Raw genomic sequence first — 14,444 nt, forward strand, 5'->3', positions numbered from 1 at the left:
TCAATTTTAATTTATGATCAAGCTACTTTCTTTTAAAAATTGATCTTTATACTTTACCTGCCAACTATTTCAAGTACATTGATGTTTTCCCCCAGAATTCATTAAGTCACAGTCATTCTTCAGATTACTCATTTTCGGATGATACTACCTACATTAGTTGTATGTACATTCATAAGTAGGAATAGAATGGCTTGAGGAACATCTGTTCTTTATTGCTTGTTCAACCATTCTGAGAAAGAATGCAATAGGATGACTAAGAAAGGTTAAGCAATACATATATATCCTTAGGCACCGATGAGAAAGATTTTTGGGTTGGCTACTAGTTTTTATTTTACGTGTTTATTACATAGGTATTGTGTCAGTTGAAGGGGAAAGTGTGCACTAAGTCATACCATTGTGTTAAGGAATGCACATTTGTCTTTGGCAATCTTTAGAGAGAGGACTTAACAAAAAAATAGAGAAAACTTGCTGATACTTTTAGGAACTGCAAATAGAAAGGTACTAGAAAAAGCTGTCTGATTTATTCACACCATCTCAGGAACCTGTAAGTCTTCATTCCAACTAGGGCTGCAGTCCACTTTGTGCACTGAGAGGAGTTTAAGGTTCACAAAATAATGAGGTCTTGCAGCACTGCAAGGCAAGAATAGCCTTGCTTTATTTCAGATTTTGTAAAAGGGGAAAAGCCAGTTGCCATACTGCTTACCTTACTATAGATGAGGAAGAAATTTTGATTTAAAACTTTGTGGAAGACACACATGCAAAGCTAATCAAGAAGAGCCTCGTTTTCAGAATAGTTAAAAATTAGTAGCTGCAAGAACAAGTGAATTGATTCCATACATTTGCTTTTTCAAAGCAACAACAAAGGAATGATACTTTTATTTTTAAAAAATGGTGCTTCCAGATATGTGTAATGGCCCTAGGTTTCTCTGACTAAAGGTAATTTGTGACATTGCTCCAAGTTTATGAACAGTGAAACAGTCATACACTGACTTAAACCATTGGGCCAGTATTATATTCTCTGATTTGGCAACAGCCAGTGATTGGGGGGGGGTTTGGGGGGGAATGTTGAGTTAGAAAAACATTCCATGCAACTTAGGTCCATTTTACTTGTATTTGGTAAATAAATCTAAAAACTGCCCGGCTTGTCTAATATTTGATTGCTGTTGGCACCCATTCATTGTTACTTATGAAACTTATGAAACAGATTTTTTTCCATTAAAAAAATAAAGTATTGGAAAACTTTATGCCCCATATCACTGGCAACAGCTCTCTAATGTCCCAGGCAGTCGTCTCTCCCAGCCCATATTGTATCTGGGGATTTGCTAAATGCATAGCATGTGCTTTATCTCAAAGCTACTTCCCCTTCTTGATCATAAAATGAACACTGCTATTTATTACACTTCTTGAATTAAATGAACAGTGGTATATTCCAACCTGTCATTCAGTAGGTCAGCTCTTCTGAATCTTTTTTTTTTTCTCCCTTATGTAAATAATTCCTTTTGCAACTTGTATGACAGATAAAGTTGTAAAGGTCTACCTTTCAATAGACGTGGCTATGATTCAAGACAGCTGTTTGTCAACATACAGGCAGGAGCTCTCAGGTTTTTGCTTCAGAACCGTTAGTCATAGAGGCAGATTGAAAACAGTTTGCTTCTGTGACTGTTATATGTTGCAGCACAAACTTTGGTTCTCTCTTTGTTCACACACATGTGAACACAGCTTCTTTGCACCCTTTCCGTTGTCTCTTTATCATGCAATAACCTCTTCCTGTTGTACTTTGCAAGCGTAAGGGCAGGTAGATGCTTTAATAAATTCGGTGTATTTGTTTATTGAATAACTTCTGATATTGTTGGAATCTTTGTTAATTCTTCTGCTTAGTATGTGCATGCTACAAAAATTACTTTTTCACACATGTGTGTTCCCTTGCAGAACAAAAGCCGTCCTCATTCAAGGGGAGAATATAATGTTTACAGTACCTTTCAGAGTCATGAACCTGAGTTTGACTACTTGAAAAGTCTAGAAATTGAGGAAAAAATTAATAAAATTAGGTGGTTACCACAACAGAATGCTGCTCACTTCTTATTATCTACAAATGGTAAGTTTACACAACACATTTTTCTGCATATGTTCTAGTTGTATCTGATTACTTCTAGATCATTCATGTCTACTTACATATAGTATCATTTCTAATGTAACTACAGTGGTACCTTGGATCTCGAATTTAATCCATTCTAGGAGTCCATTCGACTCCCAAAACAGTCAATTGGCTCCAAGAGCTTCCTGCACTCACGTTGGACAGTCAGCTTCTGAAAAACATTTGCAAACTGGAACACTCACTTCCAGATTTGTGGCATTCAGGAGCCGATTTGTTGAGGAGCCAAGCCATTTGACTACCAAGGTACCACTGTATAATTGAATTGTTCATGTGCAACACCAAATAACTGCTTGGTGCTACAAAAGCAAGTTAATTATTATTGTTGTTGTTGCTGCTGTTGTTGTCATAATCAAGCCTGCCACCTGGTGTTTCAATTTCTGCAGTCCCAAATCCCCACACTGGCCCATAAGCTAATAGCAAAGTGTAAATTTGCCATGACATTTAAACTGGTGAACCATGGGTTCTCTTGCTTTGTAAGCCATTGTTCACTAAGCTAGTTCAGTTGTTCTTTATGAAACTATTATCGTGCTGTGGACTTCATAACCGATTTTGAATGATATATTGAAAAATCGCCCAGGTCTAGACATAAGAGCATTGAGGCTATCAGCATCATGATGTAACCCTCCTTGTAAAGGAAACCAGTACGCTTTCTCACTGTCAGTGTTCCCAACTGTTCTTTCCCAGGCACTGAAGAGAAATTATTTGTGAAGTGTTTACTTGTCCTGTGTAAGATTTTCACAAATGCCCAAATTATTTTGATAGCTTTCTGCAAACCCTTTGCATCATAAGATTTCTGATACATTAAGAGGTATCACTTGCTTGAGTGGGCAAACAAGAATATATCTTTAGATTAGGTGATTTAAGATGCCGAAAACCTTAATATTTAATAATTTAGTAAAAGATAAATCCTTGAAGACTCCACTCTGCTTCTTAACTATTATACAAGCTAGTATTAATAATTCATGGCTTAATAATGTACTTCGCTGAACTTATACTTTTCACCCAAAGAGGACAACATTATAGTGGCAGGGAACCTGCAAGTGTGCTGTGTTTCTGAACAGAGTCTGCCCCCCACTGTATTGTTGAGGATCTCTGAATCATATTTTTCTGTTCAGTTTAAAATATCTCCAGAAACCTATTTGACACAATGGACCAAGAGATTTACAGCCTAGTTCATATAAGTTGTGCTTGTTTATTTTATTTTATTTTTGCACTGGCTTTCTTAGGTAAATTAACGGGGGTATTTTTTAAAATACTGTTTTTAGAAAACACAAACAGTACTTTTGTAATAACATGACTACATGTTATAATCAATACCTTGCATAATGAAAATATCTGAAGAAATGTTTTCTCAGTATAACAGTATCTATTTCTCTTCAAATAATCTACAGCATTTATCAGGCAAATATATCCATTTTATCAGAGTGTACTCTAGGCTATTCATCATTATGATAGTGCTTTTTATATTTTAAAAAACTTGTTGTGTAAGACTTTCTACTTATAGTTGAAAGAAGGTTCTTAGTTGCTTACTGAAATGGTAAATTCTTCAGTTGTGCAGACTGTTGTGGCAGGCACAGCTGAAACAAATGCTTATTGTTCAGGCTCTTAGAGGCACTCCTGACGTAATTATATAAATGCTAGTGGCCTAATGCATTTGTGTGCTTGGTTATACAGAAACTATGCATAAGTTCTTCATAAAAGTTGCAGCTTTGTAATAGAGAACGGTGACACTTCACATTGTGTGTTGCTAACAAATTGCTATATACAATGGTTGCCTAAATTATATTAATTTTACCACCACTAGAAAAACCAATGCAACACAGGGTTGTGTATGTGCCATCATTCTTCAGGAATGCATAAAAAGTGCAGCTTGTGTATCAAACAGAATTCAGTTTCATGAGAAATAAAACCCCACTCTAGCCCGTATGGTTACAAAGATATGCTTTGTAATGTCAGCACTTCTGAAATTTCAGGGAAGGGAAGGGACTGAATAAGAGTGGAAGCAATGCTTTGTGGCTCCTTACTCCTTCACAATATTACCCAAAATAAAATTGATTATGGTATGGGCTTCAAAACTCACCAGTTGTAAGTGCCTCCCAATTCTCCGTAAAGTGCAAGGGTAGGGAGAGTTCAGGTCCCTTTTTCTCAATAATGCCTTAGCAAACACAAGTATCACACTGGAAATGAAACAAGACCTAGCCCTTCCCACAAGCTTTGGAGAAGAGGCTGCTTTCACTGCATCTTCCCTTCTTTAAAACCCTGCTCACAGTGAAATCCAGCCCGCCTGCTCCCCCAAGTCCTCTACATGTGACAGAAACTGTGTACCTGAGTATCTCTGGGATGTGTGTGTGGCACATTATTTCTATACAACCGTTGCATAATATGCTCCACTTGCAAAGATTATGCATTTAGAATTGATTTGTCTGGGCAGAGTTCAGTTTATAAACAAACCATTCATTCAGTCTTCTCCACGTCCAAATTCTTAGTCCAGCTTGTATACCATACTGGGTTATTTGTAAGCAAAAATTAATGACCAAGTAGCTTTCGGTGTTGTTTGATTTCAACCATTTGAATATTTTTTCCTTTTTTCAGATAAAACTATTAAATTATGGAAAATCAGTGAACGAGATAAAAGAGCTGAAGGTTATAACTTGAAAGATGAAGATGGAAGACTTCGGGATCCATTTAGAATCACAGCACTACGGGTATTTTGTTAACTTTATTTAGAATTAACAAAATCTAAGCAATGTTACTAACTGTTGGGTCACAGTTGTATCATGTAGAAACTTGAAACTTGAAACTTTTTGAAAGCTTCTAAACATCTACTTAGAAAACTATGAGGTTGGAAAAGCGCTATAACTCATTGCACCATTTTCTCTGTATAAAGAGAATCTTAACTATAAAATCTTTTCTAAACACATAATTTTGCATGAAAAAGGTTGCAGCTGCAGTCCCTATCATCTCCAGGTACACCTGGATAAGCTCTGTCTTTAAAGCCACTGCCAGTCAGTACTGTATAGAGAATACTGACCTAGATGTAGCCATAGTCTGACTTGGTAAAATGAAGCTTCCTCTGTTCCTTTAATTCAAGACGTTTAACTCCCTTGAAACGTCTACAGTTAACCTAGTCATTTCAAAGACAATTTTATATGTGTATTTAATACTGTTCTTTCCTGGATGTTCTGGAACATTGTTAAGCTATTTGAAAACAGAAAAAGGTGATTCTACTTATGGTTGCATATCGGTTAAATTTGCACTTTTGGAAACTTGCACAATGTTATACCACTCTTGATTGTTTTTGAACCCTGAAGACAGGCTGCTAGAGAGCCTTTTCAGCTTAATCTTTCACAGGCACAGAACAGTTTGACAGTCGCCATTGAAAATATCAAGCTACTTTTGAAACAGTGATGTACAAATTAGCATGCCAAAAGTTAGAAAGCAAGATGTCAGAGGAATGTGAAAGGACTTGATTGATACACATGTGGTTCTATAGGTCTGAGTCATGCAGTTTTACTTGGCATGCTAGTGCATTTATGCCTTGTGTGTTGACACTTGAATTCTAATTTTTAGAACGGATTTGTGATCCCTGACTAGAGAAGGGTGTTGAGTTCACTGAGATCTGAAATAGTACACCATTAGAAATATCAAAATCTTCAAAAGTAGGGGGTCTATGGCTTGGCGTTCGAAAAACGGGGTCCACAGTACTTAGCTAATTGGGAATCACTGATTTAGGGTATATTCAGAAGTAGTTCTGCTTGAGCAAAGGGCTACTTAGTGCTATTTATGCCAGATCATTCCATCAACTTTTGTAACTTTAAGATGTTGTAATGATTAGCCCTTTAAATAAATATTTTATGTAGTAGTGAACTTCTCTCCCTTTCTCTATTTTTAGGTGCCAATATTGAAACCCATGGACCTAATGGTAGAAGCAAGTCCCCGAAGGATATTTGCAAATGCACACACATATCACATAAACTCTATTTCAGTAAATAGTGATCATGAAACGTACCTTTCTGCAGATGACCTAAGAATCAACCTGTGGCATTTAGAAATCACAGACAGAAGTTTTAGTATCCTTTTTTATATTAGATACATAGGAATACTTAATGCTTAGTAGCTTCTTACAATAAGTATTACTGGCCTCAATCAATTGTTCTGAATATGATAAATCATCTGTTTTATTTTGTTTAGTCTTTTAAGACAAGGGTAGGGAATCTCTAGCCCTTCCAGGTGCTGCTGGACTATAGTTGCCATCATCATTAGCCATGCTGGCTAAGGGTAATGGAAGTTAAATAAAGTTTGGAGGGCCTACATGTTCTCCACACCTTTAGAATTTCAGGAGTTTTGAGTTTGGAAGAGCAAAAAACTGCAAGGCATGTAAAAATGGTGGACTCTCCTTCCTTGGAGGTATTTAAACAGGTTGGATGGCCATCTGTCATGGATGCTTTAGCTGAGCTTCCTGCATTGCAGGGGGTTGGACTAGATGACCCTTGGGACCCTTCCAATTCTATGATTCTATGAAATGTTGGGGAGGGGGAGCATTCTTCACAGCTGTCTTGTGCTGTCAAAATAATGAGCGGTAACAGTGCCTTGTAACTTCTTTCTGCCTTGAATTCTTCTGACTCCCAGTAAACAATTCTTCCCTGGGTTTTGCATTTTTAAAAATAATATTTAACTCTCATATGCTAGAGTTCTGTTTGGCAACTATATTAAAGGGAGCCCAGAGCAGTGACCAACATAGTGTCTGATAAGACCATAGCCAAATGATAGCTTTAAAATGTACAGTGCATTAATGTGTTTCTATCCCCTCCCAAAGGCCTGGACAAATTAAATTCAGTCTGAACATAGTCGGGGAAGCGGGTGTTTGATTTCCCCCCCCCTTCCACCTTGAGTCCCAAATATGAGGTGCTGCTATGAGAAAACTGTCTCTCATGTTCACATGCCCCGACTGTTGGTGGTGGTATTCTGATAAAACCCTCTCCCCTACACCCCTGTTGTAAACTGCAGGTTGTAGAGAATGGTGATCCTTCAATTGTATATTAGATGATAAACTGAATGCTAGAAATGTCAATTCCAAATAATATAGAATTTGGGTACAGTTTTTAGATAGTTTATCACCCTGTATTGCATACTTTTAAAGTTATATTTTGAGGAAAACAAATCTATATGAACCTATACAAACAAACTTTCAGACATTGTAGATATAAAGCCTGCTAACATGGAGGAACTTACAGAGGTGATAACGGCAGCAGAATTTCATCCTCATCATTGTAATGTGTTTGTCTACAGCAGTAGCAAAGGAACTATACGGCTCTGTGATATGCGTTCATCAGCTCTTTGTGATAGACATTCAAAATGTAAGTATTTTCTCAGTTTTCTTAACCACTTCTCAGAAAAAAAAACCAGGTATGTTTTCTATAAAGGATGCGGGTGGCTCTGTGGTTTAGACCACAGGGCTTGCCAATCAGAAGGTCAGCGGTTCGAATCCCCGTGATGGGGTGAGCTCCCATTGTTCAGTCCCAGCTCCTGCCAACCTAGCAGTTCGGAAGCACTTCAAAGTGCAAGTAGATAAATAGGTACTGCTCCAGCGGGAAAGTAAACTGCATTTCCGTGTGCTGCTCTGGTTTGCCATAAGTGGCTTAGTCATGCTGGCCACATGACCCAGAAGCTGTCTGCGGACAAACACCAGTTTCTCAGCCTATAGAGCGAGATGAGTGCCGCAACCCCAGAGTCGTCCGCGACTGGACCTAACGGTCAGGGGTACCTTTACCTTTACCTTTATATTTTCTGTAAACTAATATTAAGTTCTGTTTATTGGTAGAGAACATTCCAGTGTCTATCTGGGATCTCACCATTCCAATGGGCATAGAGTACATGGTGTTTTGATTTTTTAGGGCACATTTTTAGGACACATTTCAGCAACTCTTGTGGGGCAGAGGTTGGAAACCACGGATATGGCTAAGCCTTGGTTAACTAAAAATGTTAAAGTATTAACCATAATAGTAAGCAGCTTTTCTGTCCACTTTCACAACTTTCAGTCTTTGAAGAACCTGAAGATCCCAGCAGCAGATCATTCTTTTCAGAAATAATTTCCTCAATATCGGATGTAAAATTCAGTCATAGTGGTCGATACATGATGACCAGAGACTACCTTTCAGTTAAAGTATGGGATCTCAATATGGAAAACAGGCCTGTAGAGACCTATCAGGTACAGTGTTTGTGTGTTATATTTTATAATAATAAAGATTTCTTCCCAAAATTGAACATGTTCTCATGCTCTTCAACGCTTATATATTTTAAGGTTCATGAATATCTGCGAAGCAAACTTTGTTCACTGTATGAGAATGACTGCATCTTTGACAAGTTTGAGTGCTGCTGGAATGGTTCTGATAGGTAAGGCTGATTTGTGTAAGGAGACTCGCTTAAATGCTTGCCTGAACTGAAAATTGGTGGTGGTTTTAATTCAAGCAGAAGGAAAAGTAAGATCTATGATCCGCACTGGGGCTGGTGAGCAGGGCGGGGGACAGCCTAAACTTCTACTTTAGCTTTCACAGTAGTTCTCGGTGCATCTATATTAGTTATGTCATTGTGTACTTAATAACTTGCTGTAGGTCATCCTCAAAGTATATGATGGGTAGCATGATAAAAACAAATGTGCTGCCTTAGGAGGAAATATAAATTTAGTGATGGTACATTTGCTTTGTGTGGAAAAGAGAGGGGGAATTCCTGGGATCAGTCCTTGGTATCACAGACTTCAAGCATGTGGCCTGGTTGCTCCCAGAAGAAAATTTTGTGTGTGAATTGAATGGTAACTTAGAGATGGTTGGCTGCTTGAAATATCCTTTAGTGTGGAAGTGGAAAACCTTTGTTCTGTTAAGAAGCATATTCCTTTGGGGGTAAACTGTTGGGATCCGCATGCCAACTGTGGGCCAAACCCCAAAGTGAGTGGGGCCCTCCTTTTTTCTGTCTTCCCACCCAATGGGCTGCTAGTATAGAGACAGATTGCTCTTGCCAGTGGTCTGAACTGATCATTTGCTGCAGAAGGTGTTGAAATGAGGTAAAGGACCACACAAATTAAACCCCAGGGGCTTTAGGCGGCCCATTGCTCAGTGTGTAGCACGATATACGATAGATGCCACAACACACAAAGATTCAGCAATGCCTTCCTCCTGGTTAAGTGCATCTGCGCTGGGATAAACCCCACCCTAATAACGAGAGCTGTTGCCAATCAGTTGGTCTGGATCAGCTGCTGGTAAGAGGCAGCTTATTATTTACATGAAAAACATGATATACCGTATTTTTCGCTCTATAGGACGCACTTTTTTCCCCTCCAAAAATGAAGGGGAAATGTGTGTGCATCCTATGGTGCGAATGCAGGAGGGAGGCAGGCAGGAAAAACTTCCAAGGTAGCCGCCTGAAAGTGACTGAACGCACCTTGAACAGCACCTTGTTTTAGAGGGGGAGAACAAGGGGGGAAATTCTCCCCTTCTCTGCGCAGCACCTCCTGCCACTGGGGGCTGGGCAGAGAGGGGGAGATTTTTTTTTTTCTTGTTCTCCCCCTCTAAAACAAGGTGCGTCCTATGGTCTGGTGCGTTCTATAGAGCAAAAAATACGGTACATAGGAAAATACTAATAAAATAGGAATGCCTCTCAAGCCATTGTAACTATCCATTAAGGTCTGCAGGAGAGGCCCATCTTTTGTGCGTCTACCTCTAACTGAAGTTCAGGGAGCAGGGGCCTTTTCTGCAGCAGCACCTCATCTCTGGAATGACTACCTGTCAGAGGCAGGTCTGGTACTGACACTGGTTCCTTTTCATTGGTTAGAAAAGATGCACCCCTTCCCCCACTCTTAGGAGAAGTGAAAACTGTAAGGAGCCACAGCAGTTTATTGCCTTCTGATGATCTTGCATATTTTAAGGAAATTTTAGACTGTTTCACTTACGTGTCTGTGGTTATTTTATTGATGTGTTGTTGTTGTTACTTTTCCCTGAGACCCATTGATGAACAAACTAGTAATAACAAATAAATAAATAGTAAGGGAAAGGAAATTGCGACCCTCCTAAAATTGCAAGTAACTTGACATTACCTATCAGAAGTAACCAATGAATAAAAAGTTTTTATCTTCTCTTTTCCAATGCAGTGCTATTATGACTGGCTCATACAACAACTTCTTTAGGATGTTTGATCGAAACACACGGCGAGATATTACATTAGAGGCTTCAAGAGAAAGTAGCAAACCTCGTGCTATCTTAAAGCCCCGGAAAGTGTGCACAGGTGGCAAGAGAAAGAAGGATGAAATAAGTGTTGACAGTCTGGACTTCAATAAGAAGATCCTTCATACAGCATGGCACCCTGCAGAGAACATCATTGCTGTAGCTGCCACCAATAACTTGTATATATTCCAGGACAAAATTAATTAAAGACGGCTTATCTGAGGACAAAGTTGTCGTCTTGCATAGTTAAGCTCAGTTGTTTATCTGTCAGAGAGATGGCCTTGTTGTCCTCCCAGTAAAGAACATTGATGCACTTATTTCCCTTTATAGGTAAAGGAGAGAAGCTGGCCTGGACTTGAGTTCATGGTGTATTTCTGCCTTCAGTGAGGGAGAACGTGGAATTGAATTTTTGTAAACGAAAAAAAGCCCACTAGAAGCAGAATTGATGGACAATACTCAATAAAGGCCAATATTCAAAACAAATGTATTTATTTAAGTCTGAGCCTTCCTTTCCAGTTGATAGACCAAAAATCTAACACCCAAGAAACAAATTGTCATAAAAATGTAATTTCTATCTCACGTGCTCTTTATCTGCTGTAATATTTGGGCCTTTCAAAACATATATTTGTGCTTTATGCCTGTAAACATTCTTTCTCTGGCCTTCATCTAAGCTTTAGGTGTTTCTACCTTTGAGCATATAGGTAAGTCTAGAGTTGGGTGTGTAGACAGGTTTTTCATGTATATTTACTCACCAACTGTATCTATAACCACACCTTCCGGTGTAAACCACTTAATAAAAATAACAAACTATAAAAAGTGTTTTTAAATCTGAAAGTATGTATTCAGTCTTTTTTATTGCATGTATTGAGATTGTGCAAAATAACTCTGACGGAAAGATTTGAAAATAGTTTGTCCCAAAAATATTAGGTTGTATCCAATGCTAGTCCTGCTCTGAACAGGCCCATTGAAATTAAGACACATGACAAACAGGCTCATTAATCTCAATGGCTCTACTCTGAGTAGAACTTAATTGAATACTATCCATTTTTTGACAGTATAAGCAGTTTAAAGCAGTATCTACTGCTTCAAACACTAAACTGAATTTTTTTCTCCAGTTGTCATCACCTTAGCTTGTATTAGTTTTTTGTGTAAGAAAGGGGGGGGCATCATATGGTGCGCAGAAAAGACAAAGTGTAAAGTACTTGTTTAAAGTTATATACAGCCTTAAAGGAGCAAGATGGTCTTTTACATCAAAACCTTCAACAAATCACTGCTCTGGTTTAACAGTAAACATGCCTCAACATGTGAGAAGCATACCTTAATGTGCATTACTACTACTTCTTTTTTTAACCTTTAGTCCTTTTGTTCCATAGAGTACACTTTTAAAAAAATATTACAACTGGGCATAAGCATATGCATACAAAACTTTCCATTGCAGTTCAAATGTGTATGTTTTTAAACTTGATTATGCCAAACAGGAGCACAACTTAAACATGTTTTAACTTTTACTCCAGGTCTGTAAAACCAGGAGATCAAGCTGTCTTGAGGCTGAATACTGATGTGAAAATATATTTGTAGAATACTGAGTTTCCACTAGCAATAGGGGGCTGCAGAAAAGTTATGGGGTCTCTCTCGCTTCTCGAAGATACGTGATTAACTCCCAGTATTTCACTGTAAGCTTCTGTGGGAGAAGAATTGTAGACACAAAAAGAGTGGGCACACTTTTAATAGCATCAAGTATCTTAAATACTAGTGCAAGTACTATCACTTGCTCCAGACTTCCTACTAAATGTGCCTATGAAATCCTCCTTAAAATTCAGGCCCTTTAAGCTTCCAGGGTGAAATACTTGTGTGTGGTTTACACTCGAATTTTAAAGAAATGAAGGTTTAATATGATTGCTAGAGTCCGATATGAATATGCAAGAGCAGCATGTCTCTGTTCCTACCCTATCAATTAACGTCCATAGAGTGCCACTCTTGTTCGCGATACAATAATAAATACTAATTTGGGGTTTCTAAAGATAAAGATTAAAAATCGTATACTGTATATCAGTTGTGACACTATTTGCAAATCTTGAAATGTGGAACGGTTAGGTCATTTAACCATTAGATTGACTTTGTTCCTTAAAATACATGAGGTAAATACAATGGGATTGTACATAATTGTTCAATTATTTTGACCAAAAAGTTTAATAAATTTTAAATGTTTACCTGCACTTGCTCTGTGTACTTTGAAACTTTTTCAATGTACTCTTCCCCCCTAAAATTGCATCTGAATTGTCTTTCGGTATGTTATTTTCACTGTACAAAGTAATCACCAGTAGCTGCTACATGAGAGTAGCTTACACCCAGAGATAGATGCCAGCCACACTTCTTTGCATAGATGTGACATGTCTACTGCTTTCTATAGCATTCTTTGGGGTTTGGGCCCATTTAGGTGTATGCTGGAAGATGCTATGATTCTGTATTTCAGATTTTTAAAAATGTTTTCAATGCTTTTAATGCTAGACTGTTTGCATGTCCTCTTCTTACTCCCCTACTTAAATCGTAGCAGTTAATTGTTTTACAAAGCTGTTAGTTGAAATAGCTGAGAAACATGAAATGCTTCAAGAAGCTTGCTGTGACTAAGTCAGAGGTCTCTTGGTGTAAGGGATAGCATTGAATTGTGCATTTAATGTAAATGGGTTGGATCCTAAGTTTTTTCCTCAGTAAATGAAAGGGATTCTTTCATTCACAGAACAGAAACTTGAGAATCCAAGTCACTGTTATCCAGCCTGAGCAAGGTATTTAATACTCAATATTGAACATCTTGAAATTGGAGTTAGTGTGATTGGAACCAGGAAAATGGAGTCTATCAGTCTTGCATGTATTTGGATTGCTTCATATTATTAAAATGTGTGCTTAGGTTTTTACAGCACCTGTTGCTTCACAGTGAAGATAGTCGTGTTCAGCTTTTTCATCTTTTCTGTAACATCCACCCATTTGAATGATAAAGCAATTGTGATGAAATGTAGGAACATTTAGCTTTCCCAGTAGAATCAACTTAGTAATACTGCATTCAACCTTTTGAATCTTAATTTTTAGGTCTGTGAGAGCTTTAATGCATAGGCAGTGCTGTACTATTTGACTTTGAGTTATGGTATAATTTCAGAGAATAGAAACTCAGGCATATTGTGAGGGCTTCCCCTCCTTTTGAAGCATCTGGATAATCACATTCAGATCTTACCATGAATATGCAAATGCTGTCTGGCTGGGTTATGAAGAGTCATTTAGGATGAAGGCAGCTGTGGATCCCAATTTGAACTGGGCCAGGAAGGAGCCTGAACTTGGCTCCCAATGTATGACCACAGCTGGCTGCATTCAGGGTGAGAGGCCTGCTGACAGTCTGGCACACATTACTTTCAAATCGGCTCTGTTTCAGCATCTACCAGTTTGGGTTTTGGAATTGATGATGGGTCACTGGAAAACGGGGGCATTTGAATCCTTATGGTGGGCCGCTCAAGGGCCCTGGCTAATACTGTTTTGCAGAAGTGTGCTTGTTCACTTCCTTGCTTTTGTTTTGATAGGTGCTTGGAGTGTACTGGTGCTCATTTGTGGCCGCAGTTTGGTGTTTCTGGGCCAATCACAGGGTGTGGCAAGATGCTCATAGAATCCAGTTTGGGCTTGGCGAAAGTGCCTGTGTGGGTTGGGTAGGCATGGTATACAATGAAAGTGCATTTTGTCAGCATTGTTCAACCCTGTGCTGGGGCAGCGCACTCAGATTTTGGTCATTTACCTAGGTGGAAACTATTTTGCAGTTGCTGAAGATCACTGTTCAAGCCCATTTGGAATTCTGGGTCCTATAACAGTGGTGGCCCAGGGGGCTGAAGCTCCCCCAAGGTGGGTTTGTCAGGATTATGGTGACCCCCAGCTATCTTAATTGGGCATGTCAGAAGATAAAAAGGGAAGATACTATTCACCAGTATGTTAAGATGGAACTTTGTGGCTGAATGGGCTCACTTCTCCAATATAAGTAACAATATATATAGAGAGAGAGAGAGAGAAAAAACACCTTAGAGACCAACCAAGTTTGTTCT

At 38.6% G+C, this 14,444-nt stretch overlaps 1 protein-coding gene across 3 annotated transcripts in view; it reads left to right on the top strand.

The window, feature by feature from the left end:
* Positions 1–12,584, top strand: part of PPP2R2D (protein phosphatase 2 regulatory subunit Bdelta) — a 30,408-nt gene extending 17,824 nt beyond the window's left edge. For all 3 annotated transcript variants that reach the window (XM_081912790.1, XM_081912791.1, XM_081912792.1), the window contains 7 exons: positions 1,930–2,095; positions 4,748–4,860; positions 6,048–6,225; positions 7,348–7,512; positions 8,194–8,363; positions 8,457–8,548; positions 10,296–12,584. In XM_081912790.1, the coding sequence (XP_081768916.1) occupies positions 1,930–2,095; positions 4,748–4,860; positions 6,048–6,225; positions 7,348–7,512; positions 8,194–8,363; positions 8,457–8,548; positions 10,296–10,575 (1,164 nt within the window). In that variant the 3' untranslated portion in view covers positions 10,576–12,584. The remainder of the gene's footprint in view (positions 1–1,929; positions 2,096–4,747; positions 4,861–6,047; positions 6,226–7,347; positions 7,513–8,193; positions 8,364–8,456; positions 8,549–10,295) is intronic.
* The last annotated feature ends 1,860 nt before the right edge of the window (positions 12,585–14,444 follow it).

This window comes from Podarcis melisellensis (assembly GCF_964234715.1).
Source record: "Podarcis melisellensis genome assembly, chromosome: 5".
Lineage (NCBI taxonomy): Eukaryota > Metazoa > Chordata > Lepidosauria > Squamata > Lacertidae > Podarcis > Podarcis melisellensis.